Source organism: Apteryx mantelli, chromosome 1 (assembly GCF_036417845.1).
Source record: "Apteryx mantelli isolate bAptMan1 chromosome 1, bAptMan1.hap1, whole genome shotgun sequence".
Lineage (NCBI taxonomy): Eukaryota > Metazoa > Chordata > Aves > Apterygiformes > Apterygidae > Apteryx > Apteryx mantelli.
The window spans coordinates 139937887-139953861 of NC_089978.1; the positions used below are offsets into that span (position 1 = coordinate 139937887).

At 39.5% G+C, this 15975-nt stretch overlaps 1 protein-coding gene across 1 annotated transcript in view; it reads right to left on the reverse strand.

The window, feature by feature from the left end:
- Window positions 1-15975, reverse strand: part of FAR2 (fatty acyl-CoA reductase 2) — a 90041-nt gene that overhangs the window by 23755 nt on the left and 50311 nt on the right. The window contains exons 2-5 of the mRNA XM_013947985.2: window positions 12466-12641; window positions 9534-9713; window positions 2952-3129; window positions 1750-1794 (exon numbers count right to left, since the gene is read on the reverse strand). Coding sequence (XP_013803439.1) covers window positions 1750-1794; window positions 2952-3129; window positions 9534-9713; window positions 12466-12641 — 579 coding nt within the window. The remainder of the gene's footprint in view (window positions 1-1749; window positions 1795-2951; window positions 3130-9533; window positions 9714-12465; window positions 12642-15975) is intronic.

A 15975-nucleotide genomic window follows, 5' to 3' on the forward strand; every position in this document is an offset into this window, starting at 1 on the left:
TCATTGACAGCAAGGCCACGGTAAGATTTCTTCACCTTTGAGTGAGGACAGACCTTCACTTTAGCACTTTCCAAGCCTAGCATCTGCTGCAGAACATTGTTTTCTTTCTGTGAAAACACATGGATCCCTCTGTTCTGTGTTTTCAGGAGAAGTTTAAACATGTCTTTCACTTCTCCAAATTTTCATCTGTTAGGTACAAAAAGACAGTCAAGATGTGGACCCTGCCATTACAACCTTGCTGCTGGATTTAAAACAAAACTCAGTAAATGATGAGTGAAAATACAAAGTACTGAGAACCACAGAGGAAAGGCAGGCAAGAACATTAAGATTTTGACTTTGCTTTGGCTGGAAGTGAATTTGTCAGGGATCAGGCTCCAGAAAAAAAAAAAAAAATATATATATATATATATAAACACACACACACACACACACACAAAATAAATGTAAATATAAACATATAAAAAACTTAAATGTCTATCAAGGGGTTCCATGATCACCAATGAGTCTTTGGAGGTCCCACAGGACAGGCATGTCTGGGAGAGGCTTAAAAGAACAGATGGCAACAACGTGGCAGACTTGATCAGACAGGGCATTTCAGAAATAAAGAAATGTGGAGGTGAAGTGGGGGAAAGAAATTAATTGAGTGTGTTGGGACTATACAGAACAAATAAATAAGAAGCTCCAACAGCAGAGTCAAGGTTGCAACTAAGTTAAATAGTATGCAGGATATAAAATGTGATGAATTTCAGTGGAATGAAGAAGACGAGAACCCATTGGCTAAATAAAGTGGTGAAGCATGGAAGTAAGAGAGCTTTTACAATTTAGACTCATGTAAAACAAAAGGGAAAAGACTGAAGTGAAGGGGAAAAGGAATATGCTCCACAGATCCAAGAATATTTAAAAGTCAAGGCAAAGGGATATGATGACAATTCTTCCCCCCCCCCCCCCAATGTGAGACTCCCACTTCATGATGAAATAGCTCTCCAGCTGGGTAAGATAAAGTTTTACTCCTGAAACTAGACAGGGGGTGCCTAGTTGTACAAAAAACACTTGCCCCAAGTCTGCAGAGAAGTTCTTTCTGTGAAAATTTTCCCAGATTTGCCCAAAGGCCTGAAAACTGCAATTCATATTTAGTAAGCAGAGATTTCTTGAAGGGTGGCTCTGACATTCTCCAGCGACTGTACCCATGATGAGCACACTTCATCCCCACAGAGCTCTTACATGGTTAACCAGACAAACACTCCCAGGACTCCACAGAGCAACTGTATATGCTCCATCCCAGGGTCCTGAGCAGGACTTCCTCCAGAATTGTGTTCCTGGTTGCCTTCTTCATCCAGCCACCAGAATAATTCTCTCTCCTGAGACCTAAGTGGTCTCCTGAAAGGTAGGGAACCTTTGGGAAAACTATGATGTGATTTAATTAAAGACTACGGAGCAGAATGTAAACAGAGTTTTAAACACTGTCTTAGTTCTGGTATCTTGAGATTTTTAAAGGGATGTTGATTTGCAGCATGAATACTCTTTCAGTGTCTTTTTTTGAATGCAGCATAAACAGACAGTCTGTCAGGTGCCATAGGCATATAGATGCATGGCAAGTGTGTGATATATCTTTCTACCAGATTCAGAAAACTGCTATGATTCTTTTTTTCCACACAGTTTCTGAGTGGGGCTTAAATAGTGACTCTAGAGTTACTCTATAGTAGCTCTTAACTCTCCTCTAAGTGGATTTTAAATAGTAACTACACCTACCGCAACAAAGATTCCACTTGTCCCGTTGAAGCTGTCAATCCAACCCTTCAAAAAATAAAAAACATTACTATTTCTTTCAATGATATGTTGCTTACACAGGCTCCACAATGGTGAAAGGGTTACAATGCTGTGGCATAGATGAAGAAGCAAAGAGCCAACAGTTAAGAAGGATGCCAGCCTATCTGGGACAGTTGCCAGAAAACAAATCAGTACAAAGTATTTAATTGAGTTTAAATAAGAGATACCTTGTATGACACCTCATATTGTCTGCAATTTACTCATCAACAATGGAGTCAGATTTTGTTTTAGGAACAACCTATTTCCTTTAGGAAAATAGCTTTGCTACATGAATAAATGCTGGCTTTAAAACACTATGCTGTCTTCGTGCTGTCACATTTGCTGAAAAGAGTGGTATATATCTGTTGCATATAGTGTGGTATATATCCACTGACATACATTGTACAGATATCACTAAGACTGATTTGATTACTCCAGCTATTTTCTACGGCAAGGAAGAGAAGAGTACTGCTCTTGACTTTTGACTTACTTCAGGTCAGGGAAACTGCCTCTTGTGGGAGCTGGAGTTAAAAGCAATGATGAGCAGGCTGACCTGAAATGGCTTCACGACACCGAACATAATTTGCTCTGCCTTTCTAAGACGGGGAGTTTGCCCATAGCCTCAGCAATATCTCAGACATCTTTGGCATGTTTCAAGTCACACGAAAGGCAAAGGTGACTTTATCTTGCCTTTCCAGTTTGGCTGCAGTGCTAGGGCATATTATTGCTACTAGTATATTTAGCCTAGCAAATTATTTTAGTCCAAAAGTACAGCTGCATTTAATCCCATGGATGACACATTTGTATCTGTAACAGTCCCATACAAGTGTGAAACCAGTGAATTCAACAACTCAGCAATATAAGGCAAAGATATTAGGCAACTGCACGTGATATTATCAAAAGATTTCAAAGACTATGTGAGGTCTAGGCTGCTCCTCAGTACCTCATTAATAGCTTGACTAGAAGGTTTGCTTTTCTGCACCAGCACAGGTCCTCTCCACTTGCTTTCCTATAAACTGGGGCCCCTGTTTCTCAAGTGAACCCTGCTGCAAGTAGGGCCAGCCTCCTGGAAGTACAGCAACTGCAACTCTATCAAAGGGCTCTCAGCAGGGAACTGCTATGGAAAGAAGAGCCATCGTACTTACTGGGAAAGGCTCATGCCAGCTAGCTCCCACAATGGATGGCCTGATGATAGCAATGTTCAAGTTTCCTTTCTCTTGCTGAATCAGGTATTCTGACAAGGCTTTGGTGTAGGTATAGGTGTTGGGCCAGTCCCCAAGCAGCTTGGGTGTGATGTCTTGAATGATAGATTCATCCAACCACCTGAGGAGGGCAAAAAGGAGAGTATCAGTATCATCTGTCACACAGAGAGAGGACTGAGGAAAAAAAACAACAACACACACAACAAAAAAAAGAGCAGTGAGATAGGAATCCTCACCTGAAACAAAGGATGAGCAACTCAAAGCCATTTAAGACAATTCAAGGAGTGACTGATTTGGATTTGGCTGAAACAGCTCTATGGGAAAAAGGTTACTTTTTTCCTGGAAGTGCAAAATAACTCCCAGTGAGCTCCACAGTATGATGGCTAGCTCGATTACAGGTGTCTATGCTATCTTATTGTAAAGAAGATCTCTTCAGCATCTTATACTTCACTGCAATCTATAGTGCAGATAAGCCATGGTCTACAGTTAGTCTGATGGAGCTTTCCAACCTTGCAATCTTGCTCCCTCATCCTTAGCCAAAACAGCCTCTACATACTCCCAAGTGCATTTCCAGAAGATTCTTAGTAACCTTGAGTTACCAAACTGGGTAGCATTACAAAAGTTTCAAAAGCTAAAACTAGTTATGACAGTGATATTTCAGTTGCACCAATCTCTTGCAAGAACACTTTCTGTGCAGAGTGTTTCCACACCCTGCCGGTTTGCAGGTAAGTAATGATACAAAATTCTGGCTGGTTCTACTTTAATCAGACAAACAGTGTGGCTTAGGAGAGATCTGTGCAGTGTTCTTGTTTCTTTCTGAGAAAGGGCCTTGTGCACTTACTTGCCCATCTGTAGAAAGAAGTGAGGAACAATGGTCTTTTGCTCATGCGAGGAAAGCTGGTTTTGTTTGGGTGCTTCACACTGGGTCTAAGAAATGTAAGAAAGATATTCCTTTCTACTGATTTTCTACTAGCTTGCTCCCATAGAAAATTAGGGAACTATCAGTGTCAGCTGCTAAGAAAAGACTGAGTCTTTTTTTAAGGTGTGCAAGTATCTAATCGATGTTGTTACCCATTAGAAGTAGGTACCTATATAACTTTAAAAATGTGACCCTTACTGCTATGGTGCTGCAGTGAGGGTGTAAGGTTCAAAGTCTGCCCTGGCAAACCAGCAATACTTCAGTGGTCTTGCCAGCACTTAGGTCTGAAGAAAGGGAACTGGCTGTACTTACAGAGACCTTGCACACTGTTGCCAATCCAGGACAGGCTTTCAGCAGTCTGATGTTACACCACCAAATCAAAGATTAACTCCTTATAATCCAATTTGTAATTAAGTCAATGAACTTACAGGGCAAACTGAGTAGGTTTGTTTTTCTCAGGGATATTCCAAGGATACTGTTTCCTGCGAATCCTCAGTTCACCCCCCTCATCTTGAATTTTAGAAACAGGTGAAGGGCAGAAGGAGAGGAATAAAGTGGAGACTGTCAGAGTTTGAGAACTACTTGATGAAATCAACTTAAATGTGCCAACACCTGTTGGCTCAGCTGGCACATTGCTTCTCCGATGCTTCTGACTAGAGGCGGCTGGAAATATTCCGCCAAAAAAGTTGTATGAGAAAACACCGATTCATTGAAACTCACAAGTGTTTTGCAGGGAAGAGTGGATTTCAGTGAAACTCACAGTTTCCAAACTTGTTAAAAAAGAATGTGAGAATTTTTAGTATATAGAAATTGAAATTTAAAATTAATAAAAAAAATAGCTTTATGCAGGGGAAAATAGTTTTCTTTACAACATGAGACCCATGTTTCAGAAACAAGGCAAAAAAGTGTTTGTGTAAACCACAAAACTGAACTATGCAGAGGTAAGTCAGGGACTGGGCAGTTATGGAACTCAACCGCCACAGTTTCATAGCTAAATTGCCATTAATTAACAACCCATCAAAAGGAGATGTCTATTTCTGTCGAGCCCGGACAAAGACTACGTTCATTCAGGAATTCAGATTTAAGTACATGCACGTTTTTTTTTTTCCTCCTGCTTCTTTTTTTTTTTTTTAATAGTTCACAGGTTAGTGTTTCTTACAAAGCAAAGAGGAGTGTAGAACTATAAGTAAAAGAAATTCCTCCTTCCCCTCGTCCTTCCAGACAGGCCTCTATTGATGCTTAAGTAGTCATCAAGAGGAGCATGCTCCAGACTCAAGGGTACCATGCTACCAGGTGATTTGAGCTACCAATATTACCATCATGGAAGCACTTAGCTGACAATTTAGCAAGGTAAAGTTTCTACTCCTCTACATTTTTTGTGACCTACTTTGAAGATTTTTCAAATGCTAAATCATAAAGCAACTGCTTTTGCTCACTGCTGCCACTGTCCTAGAGGAATGAGATGCAAATTACACACTTAGTAAACCCCTTCTTACATCACATATATTCACTAAATGATTTTACACCAGGAAAATATAATTTTCTGTGTTTACACTTTGCATTAATAAGACACACTCTTTTCTATAAATGATGACTGACCTTCTACATTTCCTGTAATAATATAGCCAGTTCTGCTGCAGCCCACACTTCACTGTGTGCCGTGTTCTTTACCTCAGCACATCCTTCAAAGCTGATTTCCCTCAGCTTTAGATTAAGGCAAACCTCGTTTAATGTGACAGATTATATGTTTCCTCTATTGACCTGGCAGCACTTAGAAGTGCGACTTCTGGTTTACACGGATTAAGCTGAAGGTTTTAGTTGCAGGTAAGAATCAAAACACTTGAAAGTAGAGATAGATCGTGAGGAAAAAACAAAGAGAAAGAAACAGCTGGGAATTCTACATGGGATTTCAACTGAGTAAAGAATCATAAGTGTATATATATCAATTGCATGGCCAGATGAACCATTAAATGGATCTGTTATTTAGCCTGGTTGTAAGATCATGCCTTTTAATGCATTTGCAGAAGTTCTGCTTTTCTACTTAAAGAGTTTTGTGACGCATTAACCCTTTAAAAATACACACTAACAGCATCTGAAGCCAGGCAAACAGCTGCACAGCAGAACGCATATGCCTGAGCAGCCCATTCCAGTTTTGCCAGCCCTGGTTCCTATCTGAGAGAAGGTTTTCAACAGCAGATGCACGGCCAAGGTAAATGGCAGCCTCAGTTTTACATTTATAGATGAACACTTTAAGACAAGTGCTGTTTGCCATACAAACGAAAAATTTCACAGCTGACTGGTGCAAAACATGACCTATATTTCTTCCCCCTTTTTGAAAAAGTCTTTATATTTCTTTTCACACTTTTTTTTTGGCCCTTTTGGAAGGGAACATTTTCATATCTGTTAATCTTCTTTCTCTGAAACCTTCTGTACCCAAATATTCCCCATATTTTTTCTTCCACTTACCTGGTGAATAATAGAGGGTCCATCTTTCCATCCTGCCAATCCTGCTTTGTCTTCCTTTCTCTCCAAGTAATCCTCTGCCTTTCACATTCTGTTTTCTCTGCCCCATTCTGTCTTTGTCTCTTCCTTACCTTTCCTTCCTAGCATCCTATGGACTTTCTCCTTCCTGCTCCCCCTCTGCAGCTCCTTGCATCTCCCTTGTCCATTCCTTATGATCTCCAGAACATTTTCCAACCCAAACTCCTTTCCTGACCCTGAAGACAGTGATTTTCAGCACGGCCCACCTGATGCCTTTGAAGGCAATGGTTGCCTTTGCTGTGAGCAATTAAAACACTGTAAAGAAACAGGTGTCTTTCTAGCAGAGGGCATGCTGTGACTTCTATCTCATTAAAAGTACCAGGACACAGGAAAAACTAAAACAAATTGAAAAAGCATGCAAAAAAGCAACAAAAAAATCAAATTATTTGACTTAGACAAAACAACCAAACATACTGCCAAGATAAACACACTGAAGAACATTTCTGAAAGTCCATTCTCTGTCACTCAACCTTTCCTTTATACTTTATTCTCTCTGCTGTACATGCAAATTATGATATATGAATTCTTTGTATCTTACATGAAGCAACAGAATTTGCTATGTCTGAGGTAGCCAGGCACTTCTGCATGCTTCCGATTAGCATTCAGTTCTTTGCTGAACTCTCTTTATCTGAGTCATCAGCACTAATCACTTCTAAGTTTGCAGATGATGCTAAGCTCTTTTGGGCAATGAAATGTAATATTGATCGTGATGAACTCCAAGGGACATCATTTGCCAGTGGGCAAAAAGATAGCAGATGAGCTTCATTGTAGATACATGTAAGGTAATGCATTTAGGGGGAAAATAGTCCAAACTGGCCTTAAAGGTTGCTGAACTCAGAACTGGCAGTTACAACTCAATAAGAGATCTTGGAATCATGGCAGACAGCTCTATGAAACCAGCAGTTCAACATGTAGCAGCAGCAAAAAAAAAGGCAATGAAATGTTGAGCATCATCAAGAAGGGCACTGAGAACATGAAAAGGGTGTCATTTGGGGCTGTTTAAAACTTTAGGTACTGCGTGAAATTCTGCCTGGCCCCTGCGTCTCAGGGAGGGAGTGGCAACTTGTTGTTCCTTGCCGAGAGGGAGGGCAACTAAAATGATCATGGAAACAGAACAGCGGGCTTACGAGGAGAGACAAAAAGGGCTACGACTCTTCAATCTGCAGAAGAGAAGGTACAGAGTTGATACAAAATAGAGATTTACAGAACTGCAGAGGCAGTGAACAGAGCAAATGCAGAACTGTTACTTACCAGACCTCTCAATGTGAGAACTACATGGCATTCAATGAAACTATCAAGCTGGCAGTTTGAAACGGGTAAAAGAAAGTTTGTCTTTACACAGCAGCTAGGTAACTTCTGGAACTTGCTGCCACACAAGGTTGCAGAGGCAGACAGTATCAGAAAGTTCAAAAAGAGATTTAAAAAGTTCATGGACAACAGTTTCAAAAATGATTGCAAAAAGAATAGGACATAACACCCCTCATACAACAGCACTGGTTGCTGGGAGACTACAAGGAGAATGGATTGCAAAAAGTATCCAGGCTTGTGTATCTCCCATTGATGCTGTTGAGGGCAGGATATTGGGCCAGGTAGGCTGTCATTCTAATGCAGTAGAACATTTCTTATGTTTTTTCATGCTGCACTTGCTGAGCGAAGCAACAAGTCCCTTATATTATGTGAGGAGGGAAGAGACTTAAGAGAGACTTAAGACTCTTCTGGCTACAGATAAATGACAGATGACTACTAGATGAAAGGAAATATATCCAAGAATATGGGCTACCTGAAAATTTCAAAAAGAAAGCACTGGTGTAGCTCTAAGACAGTGAATGGATTTCTTTTGGGAAACAGGTCTCAAAAAACCCATTGTTCTCCTAGTAGATATTAATTCTTCTCATCTCCTGTCATCCTAGATCAAGAAGAAAGAATTCATACCAACTCTTCTGGTTACTACTTCAAAGGTTAGCTGCTGATATCACACAAGTGGAATACTATTAGAAAAACAAATAGAATCAAAGCTATAGCTCTTGGAAAACTTAATTCTTCTAAGAGGAAGATTTCCTTGGGGCCTTTGTCAGCAGATTTCTTTATTCTCTCTAATTAGTCTGCATTTCAGTAAATTCAATTAAACAAGCCTCTTTGTTGTTCCATGAAGGCCTGAATGCTCACACTGAACAGTGGTTGTGTGAAGACAGTTCAGTTATGGAAAGCAACTACTAGGGGGTGAAGTCAGCAGTTCCAGCTGCAGCCCTTGAAGGGTGAGCATCTCTTGGCAAGCTTTTCTAAAACTTTTCAAGTTTTTTCTAAAATAGCTTATTTCTGTTTCATCATCATGTAATTGTGGTTTGATTCTTGCAGAATTGTTGAAACAAGTGGAATCAATGTTGGGAAGCTGGAGAGATAAAGAAGTAAATATAAGGGATATGAAAACTTTCAGTCCTTACTAAGGTAGCAACAGAACTGAGTCTTACAGAAAGGAGCAGCACAACTCCAATCCTGACAGCAAAAACAGTCATGAATAATTTACTATGGTCTGACTCAATATTGGACTCTCACAAAATCACACGGTCATTTTAGAACTGGTGTGTGGAAAAAAATAGTGGTAGCTGGTATCACAGGGTTATTATATATAGTTTATGTTATTTTCTAATTCTTTTGTGTTTGGAAAAAATATTGTTAAGCTCAAACAAATGACTATCAAATGTGCCTTCAGCAGCTCTCCAGATAAAAAGACTCCAAAACAGAGTCTCTATTTCTTCTGTTTTTAGAAAACTTCAGTAAAGCCAGTTTCAAGAGAAAATCCAGATATGCCAGACTTACTGGATGAAATTACTTGGGAAGTAAGCCTCAGAAAAACCTAGAATGAAAGCTCTCTCTTATCTTGGCCTCCCTCTCATCATGGCCAGCATTTCTTGCTGGTGTGGGTGTGCTCAGACAAGGCAGTAAAACAATAACAGTAAGTATGAAAGGAAATTGCACAGTAGAGATTATGTGAACAATTCAGCCAGAGGTCATCTGCAAAATGAGGCAAAACCAATGTCAGAAGAAGCTATGTTGTTCCCACTTACTCTACTAAGTCGAAGAGCTTCTTGGGCTCAGCGGGGGGCGGGTAGATGACTTCATCTATGCGTTTCCGCACACAGTTTGCATAGGCGGTGGAGATATGGATGAATGCCTCGAGCTTCTGCATCTGCCGGGCCAGCTCTAGAAGTCGCTCCGTGCCCATTGCATTTAGCTGCAGGGCATGTCTAAAGAGGTTAGTGGAAAGAAACAAAACGCATTTCAGTGGAAAGAATAAATCAAAGGTGAATGTTATGCAAACTCCTGACAACTTCCTTACAAAGAATGAAAAGGCAAGTAAGAGAAGGGAAGGAGTCACAAGAGAGGAAAACTTCAATGAAATGCAAGGACAAAACAGTTTTCAGAGCAGTGATACTGGATCCACTCTTCTGGCCACAGAATGCAACTTGGTTATTGTTACTCATTTCAAAGGATTGGAGGTAACATTTTGCTAAAATCTCTAAATCTGGAAGTATGCCCTTACTGGCATATTTGCCATCCTCTCCTGGAACAAATACTTCCAACACACTCGACCACTATGGCATTATGGTTCCTATAGTCCCCATTTGACAGTCTTCTTGAGGGACCCCTACTAAACCAAATAGACACATGGTTTCAGAAAACAGCAAAGGGACCTTGAGCTCAGAAATACAGATTCATATTGAAAGGAGCTACAATCGAGATGAAAGTTTAAATTCCTAAGGAATGGAGAAGAGGACTGACAAGCAGGAGAGGAAAAGAGTCCTGGTTAGCAAGGCTGACCTTGAAGCACCCAGCATAGCTAGAAGATGTTCTAGGGATTATCTGCAATGGAGCTCAGTGAACAGAGGTTCAGCTTCATTGCATGCTTTGTATTGGAAGAAAGACACTTTCCTCTCTGCAAAGGAAAAGACTAAGGAAGATGTAATCTGTTCAGTCCAGAAGTAGAATCTTTCAGCAACATACCCAAGATTATTGAGAATGCTATCTTGTACAGTGTATGCTAAAGAAATCAGTTACACCAGTGTAGATGTCATGATCTGAAGAGAAATTGTAATTAGTCCAGATAAATGAAAACAGAATCTAAGACTATGCTTAGCGTTTGGATCACAAGATCTAAAGCCAAAGACTTTCATTTTTTTTAGTATGCTTCAACTGAGGAATAGCATTTTCTTTTATTTTATAGATTTCTATTTCCTCCTCATTTGTCCCTCTTGCAGGATGAATATTTCTATTTTAGCTTCCCCTCATATGAAAGTTACTCCTCTGTGTATATCTCTATTCCATTGCCTCCCTTCTGAGATGGGGTGAACACAATTGCACTCAGAATATGGGCACCGTATTTCTCCTGAGCCATTCTGAGTTCCTTCAGACTTCCAGGGGAATATCATCTTACTCTGGTTTGTTATTCTTCATTTTTTGTATTTATATTAAAAACTGTATCTTCTAACATTCCATTATAACACAGTTTCTCAGATTTCTGCCCCCAAGAGTTCCATCTGGAGAATTCCCTAAGTGTACTCACACCAATGCCAATAATTCATCCAGTTTCTTTATTACCGCTTTTCCTGTATCTTCATAGCACTGTTTTTACACCTCACCTGTCTATAGACTCTACAGATTCTGTGGCAGGCTTTAGATTTCTGATGTGTTTAAAAAATATTATTAGTTTTTGTGTCTTTAGCAAGATGTAGCTCAAAATTTTTTTGAGTTGCAATATTATGCTTTCACATTTAACTTGCTAGAATTTTTGTTCTTATGACATACTTTACCATTCAAACACAAATTATCTTTTGAAGGGTAAATCCTTTAATCTAACAAGTTCTTATACTTTGCTGTTTAATCATACTCAATTTTCGCTGTTCCATTAGAGAGATTTTGATAGATAACATGTAATCAGCCTTTAAACAGACTCTATGCTGCCTGCAAGCAGATGATCATTTTAACTGTTTCCTTTAATTTCTTTCTAGCGATCTTCCTTATTTTAAATGTAGCTTCCCTTTGATGTCACTGTGGTGTATCTTTATACTATACTTGTTCCTATATTGATTTAAGAACTTTCATGGTTACTAAAGCAGTGCAGTGCTTTGCTTGTTGTATCTTGAGCCAGATTCTATACACAAGTCCAGATTAAATCAAAAGCTGGTTCTCTTCTTGTGGGTTCTCTAATTAGTTGTTGCAAGAAGCAATTATTTATGGTGGACACAGCAGATATCTATTCAAGCTACCCAGAAGCAAATGAAGATTGTCATTAACAATTGTGTGTTTTTCAAAAACTGTCAAGATCTAGCAATTGAGATCATTCACTTTGGCTTGCAGATATCTAGCATTTGCATAAAAGTGCTTGCACATTTGGTCTTGGTTTAGTTGCTTATTTCTGCTATTCTTTCTTATCAGAATGCCTGCCTGGACAGGCACTTCTCAAAGGAGTTCCCTCAGAAATTGAACATTTATTTTAAACAGTTAACAATACTGAATCTTGGGTATTTTAAAACCTGTGACAGTCTATTTGCCTAAACAATATCTCATTTCCCTCTTCAGCTACTTAGAGTAACAAAGGCCTTTAAGACAAGCTTTAGAGTCAGACAACATAGTTCCACTTCAAGCAGTCTCTGGCTAGTTCTGCTAAAACATTTCCTTCCTGACCTAAAGCACACTCTTTCCTATCCTAGCTTTACTCTTAGTACATTACAACCCAAGCCTTCAGTACTTCCTTCTGCTCCCATGTAACTCTGTCAAGATACTTCACTTTTGATATGCATATGCACATGACATTTTCAGAGCACTTACATTGCATATTCAATCCAGAACCACATGCGGTATGAAAACTTAAATGGAGAATTATTACTGCAGCCATACATGAGGTGCTCTGAATAATATATTCTGGACTATTTTAGTGCAATCTAGTGAGCAACTGAATGGTGCTTAGCAAATACAGAAAGCAGAGAAAGGGGGACATACTTCAGCGGTTCATCAAAGCGAACTGTTGCTGCACAGTGGAAGACAATATTGACCCTGGTCAGAAGCTCCTCCTCATCTTCAGCACTGATGGCCAGCTTGGGCTGAGTCAGTTCAGCATTAATAGGCTTAATCTTCTCGTGGAAATTAGGACAATCTTCTCGGACTCTGTCAAAAACCTTGAAGAACAAACAAACAGAGATCAGGTACAGAATTAGGCTACCGAGACCACTCTGATTAGCAGCCAGTCTGATTACATTAGTCAGCAAAATTAGCATGATGAGAATGACTGGTACCTTCAGAGAGGACAGACAGGTGAGATGATAAAATATTTAATCCACTTATTCCCTCCCGTGGCAAAACCTCGCAGAGGAAACAGAACAGAAATATAGGAGGTAATGTATTGCCCTGAAAAAATGAATCAGAGGCTTCTCTATACCCCTCATTTCCTGAGTGAGGGCAGCCACTGAAATTCCTGTATCTCCACACCTCCTACATCCCCTTCCTATTTGCCCTTGGTGGTTGCTTACAGGACCACAAAAGAAGGAACAGAGGAAGAGGGCAGAGTATGGAGTGGGAAAGCTTGTGAAGCATCAGACTCCAAAATTTTTTTGGTTAAAGGAGGGGAATGGGGTGCATTCTGGCTCCTCTTCCTTTGCTGCCACTTGCTGGTTGTTTCTCTCGCTCATGCAAAATGAGTCCTATGGGTAACCATCTCTGAGACAGAAATATGGGGAATCTCAAGAACCTATACTAGTAATGTTGCTGACCACCACCTGGAATTTTGCATGACTGGACAAGTGCACATGTAGTTGCTCTCTCAACTGCTCTGGCCATCCTATTTTTCTATGACTATGATTCATTGCCCTTTCCAATACAAGTTTTCTACTCAGCCTTCTGCAGAATAACAAGACTGTGTATCCACACATTAAAAAGTTCCCTACTTTCACATATATTGCTCTGTCTGATGACTTGTTCAAAACTAGTATTTAGCATTCTGCTTTGCCCAGGATCCGAGATAGCAGGTATCCTGAATAACAATTCAAATATGCACAGTCCTTCTGAAAGGAAAAGTAAATCAATATTGTCATCACTTGGAAAGTGGTTATGGAAAAACAGCAGTTTCCTCAGTCCCCACTTCTACTCCTGTTATCTCAGCTGTCCACCAGAAGTAGGTAGCGTGGGCAGCTCAGAGTCACCAATAACAGTATAGCAGAGGGGTCTGGACTCAGTTCTGCCCTGGGCCCTGAAAGCAGACAGCTACTGCAAGTTCCAGATGGAAAACTTTTATTTTGCAAATCTCACAGGCAAAGGTGATGAAGCTTGAATTTCAGTGTAAGAGCAGGAATTGTCAGACATAAATTAAACCTATGTTAAAAGAAAAAGGCATATGAAAGATTAAAATGAAACTCATAGCAAATATCCTCTTGTTTGACTAAAGGATTGCCATCTTTCTATTTATCGGATAATCAAATCTACTTAAATCTCCATGTTCTTAGGGATAAATGATGAGAAAAAGATCAAACTTTCCCACTATGCAGCACATTGCATACTTGACTTTACTACATATTTTTCTTCCATACACTGCTACAAGTCCTTCACAAACCTGAAACTTGAGCACATTAACAGAAGTTTGGAGGTGATAATGTCATTTCATTTATCTCAGTTGTACCTAACTACATGCATATTTTTTGAGAAAGGTAGTCTAGGGCAGAGAATAGATTTCTAGACAGAGAAAGCTATTCATGGATAAAGATTTTCATATGAGTCAAGTGGACTGTAGGAACTCAGTTCCTAATACTTATGTTCAGAACTGCATACTAGCAGCATTATTATCTTTATAAATCCTGTCTTCTAACAAGAGGATGCTAGAGTGGCTGTCCAAGTATGCATCATATGTTAGATCACACATGAGCATAAGAGCAAACCCTGATGAGACACAAAATGGAAAGCGCTCTCAGAGGACAATACAAGATCAAGATTTTGATCACTTGCAATCTTTTAAGAATTTTTAGAACCACTCTGCGTTTGTTTGTTGTATTGCAAAGAGAATGTAAAACTCCATCCAATGAGAACTATCTTATTTCATACATGTTTTCCCTTAGCATAACTAATGCAAAGGCAGAGAAAGAATGAATCAGCCTTTTCTCCATTTCAGTCACTGTATATAAAAATAGAAGAGTAATATTTCTCCTGTGCCACCCTGGCTTAAATTTGGACAGTTATAATCTGCCTACATCTCATCTCCTCCTCACATTCCAGCTGTAGATAATATCCCCTTCACTTTGTGCCTACTGCTAGGTATTGCTACCGCATGCCACTAGACAGCTTTATTTTTTCACCCACTCCGAAGATTCTTTGCTTTTCTCTGAAGGAGGAAGGCACTTTCTAAATGCATGCTCTCAAATCAGCAAAATGTTAGGAATCAGCAAAATTTTAGGGATCACAAGAGCTTTAGGTTCATCATTAAATCAGAGTACAGGAGCAGCTGTTTCATCAAAGCCTGCTGCCTCTTTTATGGATTCTGAAGATTTCAGACTTGTCAGCATTTTATGGGAAGGTGCATGAAGATTTGAAGTAAAAAATGCAGTTTATTTTGTTTTATTTCCTGTAGTTGGAGGACTGCCTAACATATATACCGACGATGCTTAGCCTACGGTTAAACATAATTGCATATCTAAATCTGATTATCTCCATCACAGCTGATAGACATCTGATAAATCCACAATAACCGCATGATGCCTTACGATTATTCCATCTTTTCTTTTTAGAAGCTGTCTTCCAACACAGAATAGATTAAATGGATAGAAGTTGGCTGGCATGCCGTACTGCTGAAACCATGAGAAAACACTGGCCAAGTCAGCAATACTCCAGAAGTGATACATTTTTTACCACAGGAGTATAGTGGGAAGAAAGGAAAAGATGTTTGTTTTCAAGTTGATAAACAATATCCAGAATTAAGTAGACTGAGGGAAATCAATAATAATGTATCATGCATTCCAGCAGCAATACTGCTCCCTTGGCCAAAATGAAATGAAAGAACCTAACAGCTGCTATTCTCACTTTAATCCTCAAAAAAGTATTCATGTTCTGCATAGGCTTTGTGCTGGCCCTCAGTACAGTCGAGAATTTCACTCCAAAACTTGCTGATTTTTTCTTATTTTATAATCAGGTAATTCCCACTTACAATAATAATCTGATCTCTGTGATTTCATATTACTAGGTCAAGCACTTATGAAAACAGCACTTCTAATGAAAACAGCACTTCTAGAAACTACCACTAACATTATATTTGTTTGAGTGAGTTTGATGGGCATCTCTCCTTATTCCTGCTCACTTAAGCTTTGACCTGCCTCTCCACAGGACATCTATAATTCTCTCTGTTCTCTGTTCTTGCCTAAAGTGTATGGCAGGTCAGAGAGATTCCTGCCCATCAGTCAGAAATTTTTATATACAAGAAAGATATAAAAACTTCAAAGAAATGGCAAATTACACATCTATGGAACAATGCAG